The sequence below is a fragment of the Eublepharis macularius genome, chromosome 7 (genome assembly GCF_028583425.1).
Source record: "Eublepharis macularius isolate TG4126 chromosome 7, MPM_Emac_v1.0, whole genome shotgun sequence".
Taxonomy (NCBI): domain Eukaryota; kingdom Metazoa; phylum Chordata; class Lepidosauria; order Squamata; family Eublepharidae; genus Eublepharis; species Eublepharis macularius.
The window spans coordinates 17,157,938-17,181,089 of NC_072796.1; the positions used below are offsets into that span (position 1 = coordinate 17,157,938).

The window sequence follows — 23,152 nt, forward strand, 5'->3', positions numbered from 1 at the left end:
ATGTGTCCTCCACTCCTTGTGCATTTACATCCACACTCCTGACAGATGTCAGGGCAGCTTAAGCGGTTCATTCTTATACATACTGTAACTACTTAAAAATAAAGAAACCTGAGCCAGGCTCTTTTTATTCATTACTATCCACAGGCTTCAAAGCTAGTTTGCTGTAAGCTTTTCATGAAGATTCAGTGCCTGATGCATGATGAAGCATTCCAGGGAGCATCTTTGCTCTGCGAGATCAAAAGAACTGACCAATATGTAGAAGTTAACTTTGACTAATATAAATTCTACACTTAGTTTGTGCTGACAATGGATTCCAAATTTAAAGTAGTCTTAAGTATATTGATAAAACACCAGATTGTTGTGTTGGACCATAGCAAAATCCAAAAAGACAAGCCATGTTATACCATTTACTCACCTGTTCACACCACTCTAGTGTTGTACATCACACAATGTTCTAAAACAGGAACAGTTGGTTCAAATCTCACACGAAGGAACAGACTTGCAAGCCTGAAAGGATTATGGGAGGTTGGAAACCCTGAAGTCAGGGCTTGTTTTCTGGGAAAAGAGGTGGTGGAACTCAGTGGGTTGCCCTAGGAGAAAATGGTCACATGGCTGGTGGCCCCGCCCCCTGATCTCAACAGAGGGGAGTTTAGAGTCTAAGCTCCCCTCTGTCTGGAGATCAGGAGGCGGGGCCACCAGCCATGTGACCATTTTCAAGAGGTTCCGGAACTCCGTTTCACCGCGTTCCTGCTGAAAAAAAGCCCTGCCTGAAGTTACCCCAAGTGTCCACTTGGTAGCACACTTCTAAGATCAGGCAACCACCAATGCCACAGATGACTCTTGGGAGCCTCTCCTACCAGGAGCCATATGTCTAACACTCTATACCTGTGTTGCCATTTAAAGGCCCCACCTAGTTGCCGCACCTCCCATTACACTTCTATAAGAAATCACAGGACAATCTGTCACAACATCACACTTTAGAGCTGTTGTGCTCCTCTGCTGCCCCTCCCATTACCACAAGACAGGTAGCAAGACCAAATTGTTGTAGTAAGTTTTCAGAGATAGGTCTTAGAGAGCTCAAAATACAAGTTTAATAAATGAAAAAAAGAATACGCATGTTTAGTTCGAGTTTTCGGGAACAATAGAAAGGTGAAAACACTGTCTTCTCTTCCCTCTCTATTTAGTTCTTAAACAAGGTTTGATTTAGGACAGGCGAGCTTTACTGAAATTGCAGTAAGTTAGATTTCATCAAGATCTTAGTTCTCCAGGTAGGGACTACCCTCCACTGCTGCTTGCCTTGTAGGCAAGATGGTTCCCTTGGTGAAAGCTTAGTCCATAATGGTTTGTGTGCATCCAAAGAGCTTCCCAAAATGGAAGGAGCCCCCTCTCCCTTAGGTTTTGTACCCACCCCCTGCTTGGGATGGCCTTTCCTGTCCAAAAAAGAAGACTGTTCTATCACTTCAGTCTCCCCAGCTTTATGCCTCTAGGCACAACTTACTAGCAGGGGATGAAGTAGTAAGCCATTAGAGTAAGAGTACCAACTTGAGTGATCAGTGCTGCGAAATGCCAACATCTACACACACACCCCAACTCTGCTATCATTCTGCGGCAGGACTCCTGTCCATGGACAGAGACACAGTTGAAATGTTGGGGTGAATTCTTGGGTGAAGTGTGTTCCTCCGCACCCCACAACATTCAAGAGGCCAGTTTGGTGTAGTAGTTAAGAGCGACAGGACTCTAATCTGGAGAACCAGGTTTGATTCCCCACTCCTCCACCTTAAGCCTACTGGGTGACCTTGGGTAATCCCGAGTATCTGGACTATTCATACAATATTCCATACTTCTTTAGCAACTGAGCTAAAAGCAAGGGAGGACTTATTTCTCTAGATGAAACTATCTTACAGTCGATAATTTTAATGGTTTCAAAAAAAAATGCAGCCCACATTTACCTCAGGTTTCCTTTTCTTTTGTCAAACATATCAGATTTCCCCCCTACCAAAATAGTCAATATATACACCCTGTAGTATAACTTTATACCTCATTTGTCTCTGAACTCTCATTATTTGGTCCTAGCCAGTTACCCAGAGAGGGTTTTGACTGACAAATCAATATATAGAAAACAACTTTAACAGTAATAAATACACATACAAGAAAACCCACGACACTTTACTTTTGTCTAGTAATCAAATCACCCAAAAAAGATGCTCCTGTACTTTAGTCCTTTCATACTTAAACAGAATTGGTACCAGTTTGTCCTTCAAGTGTATCGACTGCATTAAAATTCAAAATACCAACCGATGAGCCCGCACGAAACTCTTTCCTTGCTTCACTCACGCATATGACTCTGGAGCCAGACTCAAACTTATGACCATTTTAATCTAAATAGCTCAGAATATTCCACCCTAATGTCGCAGCGTGTGACAACAAATGATCTTGCAAAATGATCTATTGTCCTCTCAGGAATTCCTAATCTGAAGTTTAATTAAAGCTCTTCATCTTAATAAATATGACACGGCCAGCCAACAGCACCATACGTCCAGCTGCCAATCAAAACCACAGCCTGGCATTTATAAAATTAATAAACCAGCCTAAGCCGGAGATGGAGACCCAATGCAGATCTTAAAAGGAAAAGCTGTTATTTTTGTTAACACCAGAAAACTGAAAACCTATCATCTGGGGTTTTTTAAAAAAAATTAAAAGTATCAAAGTTCAACGGTAATAAAGTTTTTTCAGTTGGGTTCTAAGCTTTGAAATGTCTCCAACAAACCACAGGAATCCCTATTCAGACTATGTGATGGGGTGGGTAGGACTGTTGTGAATATCTCACAACTGTGGCCTAACCTGCTGAGGGAGTAATCCTCTTCAGACTGCTCATGGAAGTTCTCTTGTCTGAACGGCTGGGATTGCCACAGCCCATCCCTCCATCTTCCAGGGCTCCAGTACCTTACCATGACTGGTTCAACAGAGGTCTCTGGAGAGGGAGTTGGTGCCATGTTGTTGTTCTCCCTCTTGCTAACCTTTTCTCATACAGCCTGTGAAGAGCATCTGCGCTGAGGAAAGCCACACATGCTTGCTGGCCACTTCCAGTCTCTTATGGGAAGGAGGCTTTTCATGAGAGGCTGGTAGCAGCTCCCATTGTTCTTGTTGTCCTGCCTTTTGTCCTGCCACCCATCGGCTATGAGGGTAGCGTCCCTTGAAAGGGAACAGCTGTCATGGCCAAGCAGTAACCTCTCTTGTCCATTACAACACCTTCCTTGTAATCTTGGGGATCTCCCCAGTCGCAGACACTTTTCCATTAAAATAACCCTGTAAGGAAGAAGCCTAGGTTAGAACTGCTCTGTCCAGCTTTTTACTTACAATTTTCACAGGAAGGAATATTCAACCATGTGAGCCCCAAACTGCAATATGAAGTGATACAGCTCAGACATAGGGTAACCACCTCGGACCTAGGCCTTCATGTGTTGGATGGAACACTGACATCGAGTTTGAGTAGGCAGAATTTAGAACACTTCTATCTCTTACTTTTCAATCCAAGGAGCTCAATATGGCAGAGATTAGCATGGAAAACATAGGACTGGATCCCACAGATCAGTTCCACTGATATCCTTCTGTGCCACAAGTTGCCTCCCTCTGATCCAAGGGGCTCTCCTTCCCTGGCCTCTTCCATCAGGAAAAGGTTCCTTGTGCTTTTATCACTGCTTTTATCAAAATGAATTTGCAGGGTCTAACCCAGGGTTCTCCTCTCCTCCTTTTTATCTACAACCTCCCTATGAGCTAGGTTAGGCAGAAAGAAAGCCCCCCCCCTTCCAGTCAATATCATGGATTAGATTTGAACTCAGGTCTCCTTAGTCCTCTGCACAGCACTAGCTCTCAATGCCCCTCCTTCGCAGGCTCAATCTGTGAGATTCTTTTCATTCAACAACAGAGGGTAATGGAAGTGAAAGACCAGGGCAAAGTGCAGAGATCTCATGCAAACCTTGAGCCCAAGGGGATTGAGGATGGATCCATGGACACAGCAGGCTCACTTGAAGAAAGGGGAGGGGGGACAATTCTGCATCCCTGCAAAATTTAATGGGGACAGAGCAGATATTCAGTATGACACGACTCACTCTATCTCGATTAACCATCCTAAGACAAAATTCTAACCGTATAGCTTTTTCTACTCAGGATTTTATCGTTAGAAGATAAAGCCCCTCCCTTGTGCCTCTTACCCAGCTGGTTATCAGTCAGAACTTTAATGTGAACAATTCTCCAAAGGCCATTCCTACAAGAAGATCCTGTCAGGCTCCATTCAGCAAACACCGTATCTTGAAATACCAAGGACATTTCAGAAACTAGAGGATGAGCACATAGCGATCTACCACACGGTGTTAAAAACGCTGAACATTTTTAGACTAAAGAGTCACACAACCAAGAAAGACTTAAGGGGCTTCTTTCTTCACAATTCCCTTTACTTGACACACACATTAGTTTCTTGCATTCCCTCATTTCTTTCGATGCACATGTTTGCTAGCAGTGCCATCCTAAGCAAAGTTACACTCTAAGTCCAATTAAATCTACTTATTTATTAAAATATTTATACCCTACCTTTCCTCTTGGCTTAAGGAGGCTTATGGTAATAATTAGAACATCACAAGTCAAACCTAACATAAAACAATAAGCCCCAAATCCCCCCCCCCAATGCCTATTGTTCATAGTGTGATTTGGGTCCAGAGACCAACAAGATTTTCAGAGAGTAAGCTTTCAAGAATCAAAGATCCCTTCTTCAGACACAAGAAGGAAACCCTGAGAAACAAAAAAGGCTTGCAGAGCTTCCAAAGGGGGGAGTCCCCTTGCCTTTTCCAGAGGCCCATTCCACAGAGTGAGAGCCATGATGGAAAAGACCTGGGCTCTGGTTGATGCCAAATGGGCCACCCTAAGTGGGGGAACAGCCAGCAGAAGGCAGCCTGAAGACTGTAGTTGATGCACAGGAGCTTACGGAAGGAGACTTTCCTTCAGACATGTGGGCCCTAGGCCAGCCAGGGCCAGCACCCTAACCAGAACTCAGAAATAAACTGACAGCCAACAGTTCTTTCAGAATGGGGGACGTACACTCTGCTTAGGAATGCACTGTATATCTTCAGACCTCTGCAGTTTAACAGGATATCTCTAGCAGGTTCTGGTCCAAGAATCAAAACAATTAGCAGCGGGTTTCAAACTGAGAAAATAAAATATCTACCAACAACACGTGTCAATTAAAGAAAGAATGCAGCTGCTACTACAGTTAACATGTAAGCACAGCCTTCTTAAACAGAAGCAATGCTCTACCCTGATTTTCCCCTTATTTAAATAAAAAATATTCATCTGAGTAATTAGCACATTTATATTCTGCCTTTTTAGGAACACTCAAGGTGGCTTATCATCGGGTTAACAGCAATCACGGTAAGAATAAAAAATAACACTGAAAATCAGAAATGAATAAATCATATCCACGAAATCTATCAGCTAAAAAACAGCAACAGACAGCAACAGGGAGTTTCATCTCTCCACCTCTATTGCTGTCTTCTGCCAGCAGGTGAAGACTTTTTGGTTTTTCTGGCATATCCTCAATTACTAATATTGACCCTCCTTCTCGTTCTTTGTGTTATGTGTTTGCATGGCTGTGTTTACTGGCTTTCTAAAATACTATTTTAAATGTCATTTTAAATTTAAATTATTTTAAAACGTTTTAAATTGTTAATGTTCACCACCTTGGGGATCCTATTTTGTGCAGAAAGGAAGTATGCAAATGTTTCAAACAAGCAAACAAACAAACGAATGAATGAATTTAACGGAAGTGAATGCTGCGCAAATGAAAGTACAGTCAATTAATAACAAAGGCCAGCCAGACCAAGCTCCGCCAATTGCACCTTTGGTGATAAGCAGTAACATTACTTAATAATAATAATAATAATGATAATGATAATGATAATGATAATGAAGCATCTCAAAAAACGTTGCAATTCATATGGAAAACCTGCAGCTTTCTGACATAACACCTACAGAACTGCAAAAGACGGCGTTACTTAGAACAGTGTACATATTACACTGATATCTGGTTGATACTAAGGTCTCCAGTGGAAATGTGTATCAGCTTAGCAAGGCCAATCAGTAACAACATGTGACCTCTGCTTATTGTTGACTGTGTTTCGGATATTTCAAATAATAATAGTAATAATAATAATAATATAACATTTGATTTATATACCTCCCTTCAGGACAACTTAATGTCATGCTCAGAGCAGTTTACAAAGTATGTTAATATTATCCTCACGACAATCATGCTGTGAAGTGGGTGGGGCTGAGAGAGCTGTGACTGACCCCAGGTCACCCAGCTGGCTTCAAGCAGACAAGTGGGGAATCAAACCCAGTTCTCCAGATTAGAGTCCTGCTGCTCTTAACCACCAAATTACTGGTGGTTAAGAATTATTGTTAAGCATCTCGATTCTTTTTGATGGAACTCAATTCAATCACCCTGGAACTTCTCAAAAACTGCAGAAGCTGTGGCACACAGTAAAAATTAAAAACAAAAACCCTGAAAGCCTTCTAAGATAAACAGTGCCATCCTAAGCAGATCCAGAGGAACCATGTTAGTCTGTAGTTGCAAAATAGTAAAGAGTCCAGTAACACCTTTAAGACTAACCAACTATACTGTAGCATAATCTTTCAAGAACCAGAGTTCTCTTCGTCAGATGCATCTGATGAAGAGAGCTGCGGTTCTCAAAAGCTTATGTTTCAATATAGTTGGTTAGTCTTAAATGTGCTGATGGACTCTTTAGTATCCTAAGCAGAGTTTGGCTGTAACTGCTTAGGGATGGCACTCTAACACTCCCCCCTACCCACATTTGCAGACTAAACTAGGCCCAAAATAATATTAAAAATGGTAAAACTGGAAAGAACTTTCAGCTTCTGATTAATTTACAAACTAAACTACAGGAATTTAAGAACAAATGAGAAACAAGATATTGGTTCCTATATATTACAGCAGAAATGAGTTTGGTTATGGGGGAACATCTAACAATGTCATACAAACATGAAGATTCTTTAAACATATTTAAAGATCCTTTTCTGGTTTTAAAAAAATCACAATGGATTGAATTATGTGGACTGTTAGAGATATTCAAAAGTTATACCTTCTTGGCAAAAGTTTGCAAGTGGCTAAAACATAACAATAAAACCATAAAAACAAGCACAAAAATTGTCAGTGTTAAAACCACCCATCAAACAGCCCCCTAAGGACAAAAAGCCAATATTCAGCTGCATAAAATAGTATTCCTAGTGAGCAGCTGTTCATAAAAAACAATTAAAATGTGAGAAAAGTCTGGGTAAAGAGAAACGTTTTGGCCTGGCACCTAAAAGGCCACAAGCAGGCACCAGGTAAGACTCAGAGGGGAGGGCATTCCAAAGACTAGGCAACACCATTGAAAAAGACACATTTCTAGTTACCACCCACCTCACCTCTGCTTCTCCTGTTGTGACTCATTGATTTTTTCTTTAATTTGAGAGTTTTGCAAAAAGAACACCAAACTATTTAAACACCAACTAAAGAGAATGTAATTACTGAACAGGAAAGCCCAGGCTAGTCTGATCTCATCAGAGCTCGAAAGCAAAGCAGAATTGGCCCTAATTAGTACTTGGATGGGAGACCACCAAGGAAGTCCAGGCTGACAACGTGGAAGCAGGCAATGGCAAAACCATCTCTGAATGTCTCTTGCCATGAAAACCCCTATGTGGTCATCATAAGTTGGCTGCAACTTGACAACAATTTACACACAAACAGTGAAATCCTAAGGAGAGTCACTCCAGTCTAAGATCATTAATTTCAAGGGGCTTAGACTGGAGTAATTCTTCTTAAGATTAGAGATGGGCACGAACCACAAAAAAACCGAACCATGAGGTTTGTGGGTTTTCATGAACCAGGAAACATGAACTGGCACGAACTGGGGCAAGTTTACAAACCATTTCATGGTTTGTGGGGTTTAAATGCCCCTTTCCGGATGCTTAGCAGTGACAGGGAAAGGGGCATTTGACAGTTTAAAGTGCCCTTTCCTGCCTTGCAAGTGGCAGGTCCCTTTGAACTATCAGCTGGCAGGCGGGAAAGGGGGAATCCCTCCCCTCGCCACCTGCTAGCTGATAGTTTAAAGGAACCTGCCACTTGCAAGCCACAGGGCCCTTTAAACTGCCCAAACCCCAGCCCCAGCCCCACACTTAACTTGCTCTGCAGGCCCGCAGTGTCTTCCCCCTCCTCCCACAAGAGGCGGGAAGGCTGTTTTTGGCCTCTTCTACCACTGCGTGGGCCCACAGGGCCATTTGAGGAGCCACTGCAGTCATTTGAGGAGCAGGAAGGCCGTTTTTGGCCTCCTCTGCCATCCTGCGGGCCCATGCATTGGCCAAAAACGGCCTTCCTGCCCCTCGCGGGAGGAGGGGAAGGATGCCATGGGCCCGCAGGGCCAGGTGAGTGTGGGGCTGGTGCTGGGGTTTGGGCAGTTTAAAGGGCCCTGCGGCTTGCAAGCGGCAGATTCCTTTAAACTATCAGCTGGCAGGGAGCGAGGGGGCGATCTCCCCCTGGCCAGCTGATAGTTTAAAGGGACCTGCTGCTTGCAAGCTGCAGGAAAAGTTTATATGGTCATTTCCCTGGGGAAATGGCCATTTAAACTGCCCCTTTACGACCCATACGAACCAGTGGACCGGCCTGGTTCGTGCGTTTTTTTGGGTCGTAATTCGATTCGTGCCCATCTCTACTTAAGATTTCACTGAAAGAGAACATAGGAAATGAAACTGCATGCCCAAGATGCTGGGAACTATACAAACCTCAACATGATGCAAAAGCTCATTTAGTAACACAATAACTACTATTGTGTTGATACAGCAGTTAAGATGAGAAAGTGTTAAGCATCCAGAATATTAATCCATACCTCTAGGAGCTGAAGGAGAAAAAAAACCATGACTGGGGTTTTCTGCAATATCCCATAGGAATTAACACTGCAGATCATTATAGGCCTCTGATACCACATATGTATAAATGCATCCCTTGAAGTATAGGTATAATCCTCAATACAGTTTTATTTTTTAAATAATAAACTGAAAACATTGTTAAATACATCTTGTAGTCATTAATACAACTGTAATGATCAGATTAATGAAATGCATTTTTATTAGCAAAGGAGGACTGCAAATTCACACATCGCTCACCTATCCTACCACTTCTTATACTCTAATAATTAAGATACTGACCGGATCCTGAAACAGTTCTTTGAAAGTGGTTACGAGTTATTATTCACTTGCAGCTGACTGAGTTTTTATCTGTTCATGATTGAAAACTATGCCATTTTACCTCCTCTTAGAGAAGACTGCAGAATTGGGAGGGGGGAAGTGGCTTAGCAATTTCATGCACGCCTAGACCCTCTCAACTTCCTGGATCCCTGCCAACCTGGCTTTCAACTTGGCTACAGAACCACGACGGAGCTTGTGGCTTTGTTTAATGATCTATGCCTCGAGATCGATAGGAGCAATCATACCCTATTGGCCTGTTACGTCTTTGTGCAGTGTTTTATGATGTTATTCAAGAGGTGGTGGTTGATGCAAGGGCAGGACACAGAAGGCACTCACAGGACTGTAATTCCATCTGAAAGAATCTGACCATGCGGTAGATGGCAGCACCCATTCCTAAATAATTGCACTTGTAAGCCTTATGTCTGAAGCACATTTTTCATAAGTGCTCAAGGAGCTTCTCAAATGGTACCTCTGTAATCCTTACAACAGCCTTATAAGGTAGGCCAGTATTGTTTCTCCTATATTGCAGATGGGGAACTGAGGCTAAGAGATGGGGTCGTGTTGAGGCCAAACATTAAGTTTGTGGCTGAGGGCCTCACTATGTCATGTTTTCCCGAGGGATGTCCCTGGATCAATCTGAAAGGCGCATTTTTGAACTTTGTGCTTCCCAGCACCCTGTGCCATGGCCCAGTCTGAGCGTGAGGTCTCCTCTGGAGGAGAGGAGCCTCGTGTAGCCAGCCAGGACTCCTCAGGAGAAGAAGAGTTCTGCGTAGCCAGCCCTAGCCCTGACTCAGCAGAAGCCGGCAATCAGGAGCAGCAGCTGCTGACTGATCAAAGCCCACAGCCAGCAGCTGAGACACCAGCACCCTCTAGCCCCAATACCACAGGGGAAGCTCAGCCAGGGGCTTCCACAGGAGAAGCTCAGTCAGGAACTGCCAGCACCACAGGGGAAGCCCAGCCAGGGGCTTCCACCCCCCCAGGTTCACCCACGCCTAGAGAGCGCCGCAGACAAAGGCTGAGGCTGGAACTGCAGGAGAGACGGCGCAGTGCTCATTTCCTGAGCCGACGCCAGCTGCTGGAGAGCGACGATGAGTAGCATCAGGATGGAGCCCCAGCAGCTGGCTGAAAACCACACCTGGTTATAAAAGTCAGTCAGAAGCGACTGCCAGGTGTGGAAGCAACGTGTCTACTGCCTGCAACCACTCCGTGTTCTGTGAACCTTGCCCGTGCCTGCTTTTGGACCTGACGCCATCGGTGACTGACCTTGGACTGTGCCTGACCTCGCCCTTGGACTCTGGACTCACTCCTGGTATTATCTTGTGCTCTGACCACCAGTTTGACTTGGCTTCTGCTCTTGGAACTCCCTTTTGACTTTGGCCTTAAGGTTTGGACTGGAACCACCTTGCTTAGACTAGCCCAGCCCGTGACACCCTGATCTGGATCTGTGCCATGGCACTCAGAAGGGGGGGGGGCTCAGCCCTGCTCTCTGTACCATTTCCCTAACTTGAAATGATATGTTTTCCCAGTGGACAAATAGTGCCCACTGCAAGTTGGGAAACAAGGGAAAGTCTAAGCCCCTCTCCTCAAGGTCCCAATCCAAACTGGGCCCATCTGTACCCGAGAAGCACAGAACTCCAAAGCAAGGCTCTCAATCTAACCCAGGGACATACCCAGGGAAAACGTAATGAGTAGCTAGGCCCTAAGGCAGAGTCTGAACTAGGGATTTCCAAGCTCACGGGTACGTTCTTAGCCCCTACACTATAATACCAAAAGTAAAGGCATTGCAAAGACAGCATCATATTCTGTGTTGCTGCCAGTACGCATTGGCACAAAAAGCCTTGAGATTAGGTTGTAAACCCTTTTACAGCTACGTCAATCATTCTGAAACCACGAGTCACGACTCTCTCACTGATGGATTCTCTCACTGCTGAGGACAGGAAGGACTGGGAGGAACAGGATGAGCCAAGAGAGGTGGCTCTAGAGAAAATCTGAGTTTGCGTGTGCATAATGTGCAAAATGGCCATGAAAAACAGCCTGTTGCTCAATAATGCTGGAGTTTTATAAACACTATACATGAAACTAACAGACTTGTTCACTGCTATCTGAGTCAAGATTCTTGTGTTTTATGCTGGGAAGTAGCATGCAATTACTTTGCAAGAAAGTCCAAAAAACCAGAGCTCCCGTGCAAACTTACAGTGCACACCAAAGCAGCACCGCACCTTTCTAAGCCCAACGTCTTCAAAGGACTTGTAAGGGTGTAACTCTGCTTAGGATTGCACGGCGAGTTTCAAAGTGGGTTCTGCTTCAAAAAGTACAAGAACAACCAGAACTTCCTGCTAATTAAGCCTCGGATTTTCTAGTATGCTTATGCAGATTTGTTAAAAGGTTTCCACAATAAGTTAAAAATGAATTCGATAGACGTAGACATAGTATGCTCCTGTGATAACCACATCAGATGCTGAGGACAGTGGCTGGCTACGCTCTATCTGTGAACTATCCTGGAACATTTGGCCGGTTAGTTACAGAGAGAGTACTGAACTACTTGGATCATTACCCTAAGCCAGCATGGCAATTTTTATGCACTCAGAATTATGAAGGGATAAAATTCTCCCAATATTCAGGAGTTCTAAGCACACGCCTTGAATACATTTACACAAGCACTTTTAGTATTAATCTTAACCTTGGTTAGCCACTACAAAAAGTCAACTGATAAACGTTCAGATTGCTGGCCAGTTCTAGCAGATGCAATGCATACAAACGTTGCATCATACAAAGAAATACATTCCGAGGCAGCATATCAGGGGGTGGCCTCCAGGAGGCACACGAACAGGGAATATTAGCTTTCGGCCTGCTAACACGTAAGAGAGGATGATGGATTCTGTAGACCTCCAGCAAGGCAATTCTTATGCTTTATAGGTCAATTACAAATAATCTAAAAAGGGCAGAAGCAAAAGAGTTAAGCCTGCCTGTCATAAAATGTGTGCATCATCTACTAATGCTTTTATGCTATTCAATTTCCATTCGAAGGTATAGCTTTTAGCTGCTAAAAACTCAAAGATAAAACATACCAGCTATTTTACAGTAAGAGACTCATGCAAAATGATAGTTTTCATCATTTTTACCGTTTCAGAAAGAACAATGAAGTCAAATCTGTATGCTAAGGGTTTATTCACACATTACAAAGTCCATGTAACAGACATGTGTTTACCACATGGAGTTTTTAACATGTGACTCAGCCCTCAGCTGGAACCGAGCAAGCGTGTCTCTAATGCGCAGGGGTGCCTCACCTGCTGTTGGTTTCCCATTCCTCCTCATCCTTATCTTTCTCCTCTTTGGTGTCTGCAGCATGTGGGTGTTTCTGCACAATTCTCATTCCACCAGCTTTGACTGCAATGGAAAAAAGAAGACAGTGCTGGGTGACGGGCCAAACAGACCGACCAGAAGCACGGGAGTGAACTATGGGCATGTTTTGACAAAACAAATGAAATACAAACTTCCAACAGTCACACAAAAGAACATACATCTGTGCGTCTTTCAGATTTCTTACCCCATGAGAAGACCAAAGACAGATGAAAAGTGTTTCTTAAAATGTCCACAGAAATGATTCTGAACAAGCTGCCTTGCATACAGGAAATGTTACTATTGTGAGTGATCATCTGAAGCCATCGTTAAGACAGTTACATTTATATCTCATCCCAACTTTCCTCCATCATGAACTCCAAAACAGGAGACCACCAAGTCCTCAAGAGGTCTCCCACCCTAGACCCAGAACTGCTTAAGTTTCAATAAGAGAGCTGTATCGCATGCCTTCGACCAGGCCTTGAGACCACCTGGCCTTTTTGCCAAATGGAATGAGATAGGGGCCAAGTGTTTTTTCCTTCTCTGTTTCAGGTATTTGGTATGAGACAAGAACCAAAACATTCTGGATCTTTGGCTTCTTGTCTCTATGGCTGTGAGCGAGCTGTTGCCAGTACATCTAGGAGTTGTCCAGGGCGTGGTGCATTGTAATGTTTGTTTTTCTATTAAAATTATTTTGTGAGCAGGTTTGGTTGCCTCCTGAGGAGAAAAGTGGAATAAAAACAAACAAATCTGTTTATCCACACTTCTGGTTATCCAAATCTTAGCAGATATTGCCTTGAAGATCATGACTTAGTTGCGTGAGAATTGTTTAAAATGACACAAATTATTGTTGTTACGTTTCCTGAGAGGAGTACCCCTTGACTTTTTTAGTTTGCTGTTGGAGCCAACACCAGGCCTGCTCTGAAGAACTCCCTCACGGAAAGCTTTCCTCCTTCACAGCCATGCTATTATCTTAGTTTATTTCTGCACAGTTCCCAATCACCGAATTTGAACTTTCGTCTCTACTCAGCTTCACTCCTACTGAGTCAAATTGCTACAGTGAGTTTTAACAGACAAGAATGGTGGCATGCCAGTTTAGTTAAAATCAAATTCTTAAAGCTATTTGCTGGGAAAGTGCTTCCTTGTGAAACAAATCAAGACACTTAAAAACCCATGTCGGAAACGAAGTTTTCCCACTGAGCCTGCTAACTCTATTTTAGCTGGCAGTAATGTTGTCTGGGTTGTAGATGAAAAACTCCCAATATTATCATCTCCAGAGATCAGTCTCCCGGGGACTGCAAGGAATAGTCTGACTACTCGAAAGGGAAGTAGACGCTAATTTGCAATGCACGCACACCTGAAATGTGCTTGGCATATCACAATGGACAATTCCCCTGTTGGAAGTATGCAGAATTTCCCACAACATAGATCCTTGAATTCCTGTAACAAGTCCATAAAACATTTGTCATTCTGAATGGCAATACCGACACTTAATGAGCCCCCTTTCCCTTTCATCCCGAAAGAATCCAGCAATACCAACTTCCTGTTAAGAATAATTCCCTTCAGAGCAACGACAAAACAAGCAAGGAAAGGGAACATGAGAGGAGATTCGTTTCATAGATGAGCTAGAGAAATGCTTATTTTGCCTTTGTGCCCCATGGGTGCAAAACATTTGCAGAAGCAGGGAGCCAATATGTGGGGTAGTTTTCGACCTATTTAAAATGTAGACTATATTACTATCATTAGTCTCAGTTCTTCCAACAGTTAAATGGGTATAAATACCTACTTCACAGAGCTGATGCAAAAATTAACAAAGTAAAGGCTATACGTTACAAAGTGCATGAGAAGTATTCATCCTGCCTTCTGAACTAGGATGCCTAAGAACATTTTCCTGGAAGTAAGACTCTCTGAAGACAATGGGGCTTACTTCTGAGTAGCTTACGATTGCTCCCAACACACCTTAGTGGAAGGATTCTTTCTTCTGAAAGCGCTTAAGAGCTTGTTTATCAAGCTGGCCCGACTATTTTAGACTGTCTGGGTGTACATATCCTTTTTCCAGACTGACTAGAGACACACTTATAATTAATTTCTTTTTTTATTTGGGGGAGGGAGGATTTCTAATTTTTCTTTGTATGCCAAGTTAAGCGACATGCACGTTAGTCTCCAGAGCTACTCGTTTTCTCTCTGCACACGCACACATCAATGCGGTACCCTGTCGCATACAAGAGGAAATCAATGGCTCTGAAGTTACCCTACCTAACTGTGCATAAGGCTGTGACCTAAAATGTCATATATAACTGCTGGCATAGCAAAACGCCACAAATCCATCCTTAAGAGAGAGGAATGCGCAGGCACACAAGCATGCATAAGAAAAATGGCCCCCAGGAGACCACAACCTTCACTCTTATATACAGACTAGATTTTGGAAATTTTACATCTTGAAATGAATGCCATGACCAGGCCCTCCTGTCGTCAGCTACTGGTGGGAGTAGAGGGTAGATAAACTAATTTAAGACTTTCGGTGGAAAATGGTTGTAAAGCACAATAAGGTACCCAAGGCAGGACTCCTACATGGTACTGTAGCAGTGGTCATCTAAAGCAGCAATCCACCCCAAACCTTCCTGGCCCGGCCAGGAAGGGATCCTCCCCAATCACTGTTTGCTTTCCAGTGCTGCACCGCTGCCTTTGACTCGCCTTCCTCTTCTGAGGTAGTATTACTCACCGTTACAAAACCCCTCCGTTTTTGGACAACCTCTAAGCAATAACCCAACTGCCAGCTTGCCCCTGCCCCAAGCCCAGAGTGGAAGCATCCACTCTCCACAAAGCGGTATTATTTATACAGCTGGCCTGGCCTGCACAGACTTTTATAAAGAAGAGGTGGAATACCTGGAGGCACACGGGGCTTAGGTAACAAAGAGTTTGGAGGCAAAGGGGTTTGTTCCCAGACAAAGAAGGATCATAAGGAGCAAGGGGAGAATAAATTCCCCAGTCGCTTTCCTCCCGTTCATATTACAAGAAAATCCCTGAACCACATGGGACTTAGCATGCTCCAAAATCACAGCGTTGCCCAGACAAGAGGAAAGAAAGCAACTGGTACTCAGACTGGGAAAAGGTGGAGAAAGCAGAACTAAGGGCTGCATTAAGGCATGTCTTGCCATCCGCTGATCAATATCTTCCAGGAAGAGGAAGGGCAGCCAAACCCAGAGAAACTAAGCAACACAATTCTGGCTTTCACTGACCAATTTCAACAGAGCTCCATATTCACTGGCTAAGAGCCCCACACAATATTACTTGAACAACTGCTGAAGTCTGACAGAAGCAAAATCGCCATGCCAACACACAACCACGGAACTCGTGTTGCTCAGGGTCCCCCCCCCATTTTACTGTTCGAAATTTCTCTTTTTCAAAATCAAATTTTCTATCACTGAAAAACAAGAAAAAAGAATCCAACACTCAAAAAAGTTAACACGTTCCAACAGCAGAACTTTAAAAAAAACTGAAATTTTTAATTTTAACTCTTACGATCATGTTGATTTTTTGATGTTTTGTGAGTGCTCTGGAGTTTTAATTTTTTAAAAAAAAATAGGTTCAATGAACTATGTGTTGTTTATTTCTTCTGGATGTCACGCCAGGCGCTATTATTGCAGCAACCACAACTAAGTCTGTAATTTTATGCTGGAGCTCTTGGGAGCAAGCACCGCAGTGCTGTATTTAGACTTTACTTTTATGTACTGGATCAAACTAGAGATCTGCAATCCTATGTACGCTGATTAAGAAGCAATCACTATTGAACATAATGAGATTTACTCCCAAGTCAAACAGACACAGGCCCATAAATTCTTTCAAATAAATAAAACCAGCTCACTCTTGATGCTATTATTAGTAAACCAATTCAAATCTAGAAAATTTCAATTATGTTTGATGACGTGGCGATACCTAACATTGTGCCTCTGGCCTAGAAAAACCAGGCTGAGCTGTAGGCCTCCCAGGGAGAAATCCAACCCCAGGATCTGGCCTCAGCCTTGGCACCTTCTCTTTCACCTGTCTCTTCAGGGATCTGTAAGATTTGAGTCCAGCAGCACCTTAGAGACCAAGGTATCAACTTTTGAGAGTGAAGAGCTCCCTTCTTCAGATACAACCAAGAGTGGAGATCCCTTCACTCATATTTGTATCTAAAGAAGGGAGCTGTGACTCTGGAAAACTCTACCTTGAAAATCTCACTGGTGTCTAAGGCGCCACTGGACTCAAATCTTGCTATTCTACTGCAGACCAACATGACTACTCATCTAAAACTATTTTTAGGGATCTGTTTTCTACACGTGTCCAACTAAACATGTCTGAGCTGGGAGGGCAAGGCAGATTCCTCCAAGCCCTTGTACCACGCGCCGACGACCCCCAAGATAAATGAGTTCTAAGTTTTGGTGTTTTTAAAGTTCTTAGGAACGCTTTGCCTGCAGACGAACTCGGGACAGCTCCACACGCACCAACTACCCCCTCTTACAATCCTAGGCATGTCAGAAGAAACCCCCTACTCTACTCCAAGAGAATGAAAGAAGAAAAGAGCTTTTTAAAAGATCGGCCCGGGGGGGGGGGAGGTTTGCAAAGTGACCCCGGTCACTGGGTTGCCAACCTCCAGGCAAAGGCTTGCACTCTCCCAGAATTACAAGTGATTTCCAGGCCACAGAGCTGAGTTCCCTGGAGAAAATGAGCATTTTGGAGGATGGACTCTCTATGCTAAAGTCCCTCCCCTCCGCAGACTTTGCTCTCCCCAAGTGTGACACCCCCCCCCCCCTAATCTCCAGGAATTTCCAGTCCTGGAGCTGGCAGCCCTGACAACGGAGCCCGGCTGGGAAGCGCCCGCCGACGGCTTTTCTCAAACTTCGCCGCCTCCCCCCTTCCCTCCCGGAACAAACTCCCCGAGAGAGGCGCGTTAGGAAAGAGCCGGAGCCGGAGGCAGAGAGGAGGAGAGAGGGGAGAAAAGCACCCGAGAGGCGGGCGAGGCAAGGGGCGCAGTACCGGCGGGAGGGTGTCCGGCTCGGGTCTCCGCTTTCGCTTTGGGCGGCGAAGACATTTTGCCAACGGAGCAGCCGCGACCCGAACGCCAAACGCGGGCAAGCGAAGCAAGGCCCGCCCCTCGGCGCCCGGGCTTGTCAACGTGGCTTCTCGCGGCCGCTGCGCTGCGCAGGGCTCGGCGTCGGAGCGCGGCCCGAGGGGGAGGAGAGAAGAGGAGCGGGGAGGGAGCCGGGGGAGGTTCCGCCCGCCCGCCCGCCCGGGCTTCGCGGCCGTGCGCCATTGCGCGTGGGAGGGAGGCGGCGCGGGCGGCAGCCGAAGCGGCCCCGAACAAGACCGGAGCCGTTAGGCGCCTGCGAGGCCTGGAGGCGGGCGGGCCAGCGGGCCTTATGGGCCCTCCCAGGCCAGGCGCAGGGTCTGTCCCCGAGACAAAGATCAGGGCAGGCCTGGCTCTTGGTTGCCGCCCGCAGAGAGGCTGCAAACGGTTGGGACAAGAGAGTGTTCGAGCAGATGGGGCGTGTACGGGGTTGTTGTGAGGATAAAATGGAGGACAGGAGAAGCTGCTTTGGATCCCGCTGGGGAGGAAAAGTGGGATATAAATGAAGTAAAGAGATATTCCGGCTAAAGCGCGGCTGCCAGCCGGTTTTCTGCTTAGAATCTGCCCTCCCCCCTTTAAAGAACTGTACATGCCTGAAGTCTAGAGTTGCCATCAGCCGGGTGGTGGCTGGGGATTTCCTGAAACCACAACTCATCTACAGGCAACAGAAATTAGTTCCTCGGAAGAGAACGACTACTTTGGAGGGTAAACTGTAGGGCATAGTGCTGTAACATTGTGAGGTCAAGTTGGATTGTGAATCAGCACTCTGCTGGTTCTAATCCCACTACTGCCATGAACTCAGCAGGTGGCCTTGGGTCAGCCACTCCTCTCAGCCCAGCTCTCCAGCTGTATTGTGAGGAAATAACAGCACTGGCTTTGTCCACTGCTTTGGGTGGGGCGCTAATCTGTCCAGACAAGAGGTATATAAGGACAGTTATTTTATTATTACATCCTAGGCTCCACTCCCCAGTCTCCAGGAATTTCCCACCTTGGAGTTGGTGACCCTGTGAAGTAGGTTTGGCTGAGTGCGTGTGCAACTGGCCCCAGGTCACGCAGCAAGCTTCTAGGGCAGAGGGCAGATTCGAACCTTGGTCTCCCAGATCTGCATTATCCTCAAGCTAGCCACTGCAACACCCAGATCTCTTCTCAGAGTCTCTCTACACATTACTAAGTACCCAGGGACACTCAAGTGAACCTCATTTCACATGTCCCCCTTCTAACTTTCCATGCACTGGATCCCACAGTCACACTTCAGTTTGCTCTGCATCATATGTTTGATATTATTTCCTCCTCAATTGCTAAAAGTATCCCAGCTTATGCATCCATTCATTGAAAAGCAGATCTTGATACTTTCACACACCTTAAAGAAATGCAAATTGGCAATTCAAAGGAGCCTACAGAACCTTTTCTCGCAGCAAAAACAGAGTGGAATTGGCGCTTTGCCCTTGCGAATCACTTGCAGATGCCATTGCACCCTTTAACCCCACTGAATTCAATGGACATAGAAGGGTGTGACCCTGCTATGGATTGCACTTTTGGTAGGGTTTCCAGATGCTAATTTAAAGGAAGCTCCTGTGCCTTTAATAAGTGCAGAGTAGGCAGATGTTCAGCAGATGCAGATTATCGTTGAGCATCATATCTTTGTGCTAGAGTTGCTAAAATACTGTATTTTGCGGAGAGGAAACTTACCGCACCAGTGCAAATGCGGCACTGGAAAATGCTGTATGTGCTAAAGATACAGAGCCAAAGATGTCACCATAAACTGGCCTCTGCTAGCGGTTGTGAAAGTTTAGAGGCACTGAAGCCAGCTAGGGAGTGACATCATGCAAGCCTGGGCTCTGTGATATTCTTCAGGAGTTGGAGACTTCACACAGTGTGTCTCAGGCTCTTTCCACACGGTCATTTTGAAGCGGTTCGTGCAGTGCACTGAATTGCCCTGAAGTTGTGCAGTGCAGAATGCTGGGAGCCCGATTCAGCACTGTTCGGCATGAATACACAGAGGCGCCAACTTAAAGTGGTTCATTTTTGGAGAAAGGATGGGATAAAATTGAATGGATAATATTGCACGCAGAAGGTCCCAGGTTCCATCCGTAACAACTCCAGTTAAAGGACTTTGGGTAGCCAGTGCCAAGAAAGACCCTTCTCTGCTGGAGAAACTGGAAGTCCACTGCCTGTCGGAAGTGATACGGCGTTAGATGGATGGGTAACTCGGTATAAAGCAGCTTGCTCTGTTGTGCTTACGTCACTCAGTGGAGAAACACTGTGAAGCAGAAGCAAAGGGGCTGAACAGCATAAGGCACGTAGATCAGGGCCTATTCCTCCAGGGAGAAAAATTCAGGGGAGCTTCAGAAGAGAACCAGTGTTGCCTTCCAGTCTCCTGATGTTTTTGAACACCACCCCAAACTATCATCTTAGACTTGGTGGGTGAGAAAAACCCCTGGTGGGACTACCATGAAGCGTAATTCCCAGATTATCTTCTGTGCCACCTCCCTCAATGCGGCTGTGTGTGGGACTAGCAGGGTGTGAAGGGAGCCATTCCCAGCCCGGATGCTTTTCTCCAAAGGAGGCCAAAAAAAAAAAGATGCAGGGAAGCAGTACCTTTTTACTGGTTTTACGTATGGCCCCTGACCTACACACCTTTCGCCGTGCCCTTAAGACATTATTATTCCAACAAGCGGGGCTGGCCTAAATGTGTTTTAATTGAGTTGTCCTGTTTCTGAGTTAAACTATTTAATATGTTTATATTTTATTCTCTTATTGTTTTATATTTGTATGTTTTATTTTTGCTGTACACCGCCCTGAGTCCTTCGGGAGATGGGCGGTATAAAAATTCAATTAAAGTTAAAGTTAAAGTTTAACGTGCTGGAAGGAAATGCAGCTTGGTGTGTGAGTTGACAAATGACTGTAAAGGAAGGGATAAAACGGCCTGCTGGTCTTATTCAGCCTGAACACCCCCACCCCCACCCCTGCCTTACAATGTAAAGAAAAAACTATGATGCAATAATGGATTCACATGTAACACGCACTTCCTTCTGGCTGAGGCTTGGAACTTCCTTTCTCATTAGGGTTACCAACAGGCCTGGAGAAAAATGTCCATTTAATAGAGCCGTAATGTGTAGAAATATGTGGCTGAAGATTTTCATGGCTTGGGAATAAAATAGAACCATTTGGTAAATAGAACCCCCTTAAGCCTCTGTTAAAGAGATGGGACATTTTTGTCCAGGTCGGTTGGCAATCCTACTTGTCAGTAGCCCCGCCCCCCTTCTCAATTCTGTAAAAATTCTGTACTGGAATGGGTATCCCAATTCCCTGGACATGGACATACCGCAGGAGAAACCAGTACAATACTCACAGCATGCATGTGCCGTAGCGGGTTGATAGTGCAACTTCTGAACAGGACTATTGTCTCCAAAGTACGGTCCTAACAACAAACATGTCTGGTGTTATATATGAAGTTTTCCATATTCCCATCTGTGGTCAGCAGTGTGATTCTTTGTTTTGCCTGTCTTAGATGTATTTCTCCAGGTCCTTGCCTTCAGGTCTTTAGTAGATGATTTAAGATTTCTGTTAACTTTGTTCCATACTTTATCAATCACAAGGTTCAGGGCTCTGCACCGTGCATTTTTCTCCAAAAGAATATGAACTAGTAGTCAGCCATAAATTATGCATTGTGTGAGGCCTTACATTCCATCTCGGTGAAGGTGGTGTGTAATATAGCCTCATCTTTTTCACGTAGAGAACTTGGTGGAGTATATCTAACTGGACTGCAGACATCATTAAATAGAGGAAGATGTTGCCTTTAAGAGAGAAATTGTTGATTTAAGAAGAAAAATGTATTTTTGTCCTATTTTAAGTACTAGATAATCCTCTAATTATGACTGTTGTATTCTTAATGAATGGAGTCTGGTGTCTTCAGAACTGATACTCATTCTTTTTCTTGGACACTTTATGCCTCGGAATTGAAGACAATTAATGCTATTGAATCAGCAATTCATCATAGTTAAGCACCTTGTGGGTAGTACATTCTTCTTCCAAATTAATGCATTTTGGGTTTCCTCCCTTTTCAGCAGTGGAATGCTTTTGGCATGAGGCGCAGTTGATAATGCCATGCTGAGAAACTAGTTTCTGATCTGCAAAGGAATACTTTAAATAGCTGGCATTGAGGAATTCCTGACAGTAGTAGCCATATCAAAAATATTTTGCTGGTGGTTTGGATGATAAAGCACGCAGTCACAAGCACAGCCGTGATGTTGATCTTGTATATCTCTACATGCAGCTAGACTCGGGGGATGGTTTCTCATGGATCTGTTGCTCTGTTTTGGCATCTGAACCAAAGTGTGGGGGTTTTTTTTGCAGCACACGCTATTCCCTTCATCATTATCCACTATCTGTGGATGCCTCTTTGTTGCTCCTACTAGATTTACCTGGAGCCTTTGATAAAGTGGAACTTGTGACCTTATTGAGACATTTGGAGGCAGAAGTAGGTATCAAGGGATGTGTTTTGAACTGGGTTAAATGGTTTCTTATGGACTGGTCTCCAAAAGTTGCTGTCATAGACCAGTTGTCGTTACTGGAAATAGTTATATCTCATTTGCTAGCAGAGTTACCAAGTTGGAAGTGTTTTCCCAGTGTGCAATAATTAATCTTCAGGGAATTAAATTGTAGAAATGATAGAACTTACAGTTTATTGAAGAAGGAGACAAGAGAAACAATCCTAGTCTAAGTGCACTTTCATTATTTGGTACTCTTGGCCTTCATTAGGGTTGCTGTTCCCTTGGTGAGGGTGGCTGAATTCCCTGCTCTTACCCTTTGCCCCCCGCCACCATTCACCTGGCCAGTGGAGGGGGGGAAAGGTGGGGGGAACAGGCCTCCAGGGAGCACTCCCAGGGTGGCATGATGAAGAAGAAGATTGAGTGCTGGGTCTCCCTGCCACCTGCCAGGGGGGTCAGGGAACCTGGCAACCCTAGACGGGTCAGAAAGGCCAGGCATGGCACAGCAGGAGACAGGGAAGCTTGGCTGTGCAACACTGGGACAATCTTCCTATCGCTGCCACTGCCTCTGCTGCTGGTGTGGCTGGCTAGTGGGGGAGCAGAGTCAGGGAGACTTTTACCATCTGTCTGCTCTTCCATAGTTAGCCACTAGCCCCAGAGATCATTTATTTTTAAGGATGAGGGGCTATGGTTCCCAAGTGCCTGCCGGTGGTGGGCAAACTCCTGGGGGGTTTGCCCCATTGCCTGCTGATCCACCTCTGATCAGCAGAAGGTGGCAAGCTTCCCAAAGGTCACCTGCCACCAACAGGCATCCGCGGGGCTGACGCCAGGGTTTCTGGCGCCTGAGGCTGGAGGCAGCTTCAGGTCTGCTCCTGCCCCCTCGCGCGCAAATTGCATGCGCACACCTGTACTGCGGGCCGGCTGG

The 23,152-nt window shown here is 45.0% G+C and overlaps 1 protein-coding gene across 1 annotated transcript in view; it reads right to left on the bottom strand.

Moving 5' to 3' along the window:
* Positions 1-17,852, bottom strand: part of DAP (death associated protein) — a 62,726-nt gene extending 44,874 nt beyond the window's left edge. The window contains exons 1-2 of the mRNA XM_054984921.1: positions 17,647-17,852; positions 12,579-12,678 (exon numbers count right to left, since the gene is read on the bottom strand). Of these exons, the coding sequence (XP_054840896.1) occupies positions 12,579-12,678; positions 17,647-17,701 (155 nt within the window). The 5' untranslated portion in view covers positions 17,702-17,852. The remainder of the gene's footprint in view (positions 1-12,578; positions 12,679-17,646) is intronic.
* Positions 17,853-23,152: the final 5,300 nt, after the last annotated feature.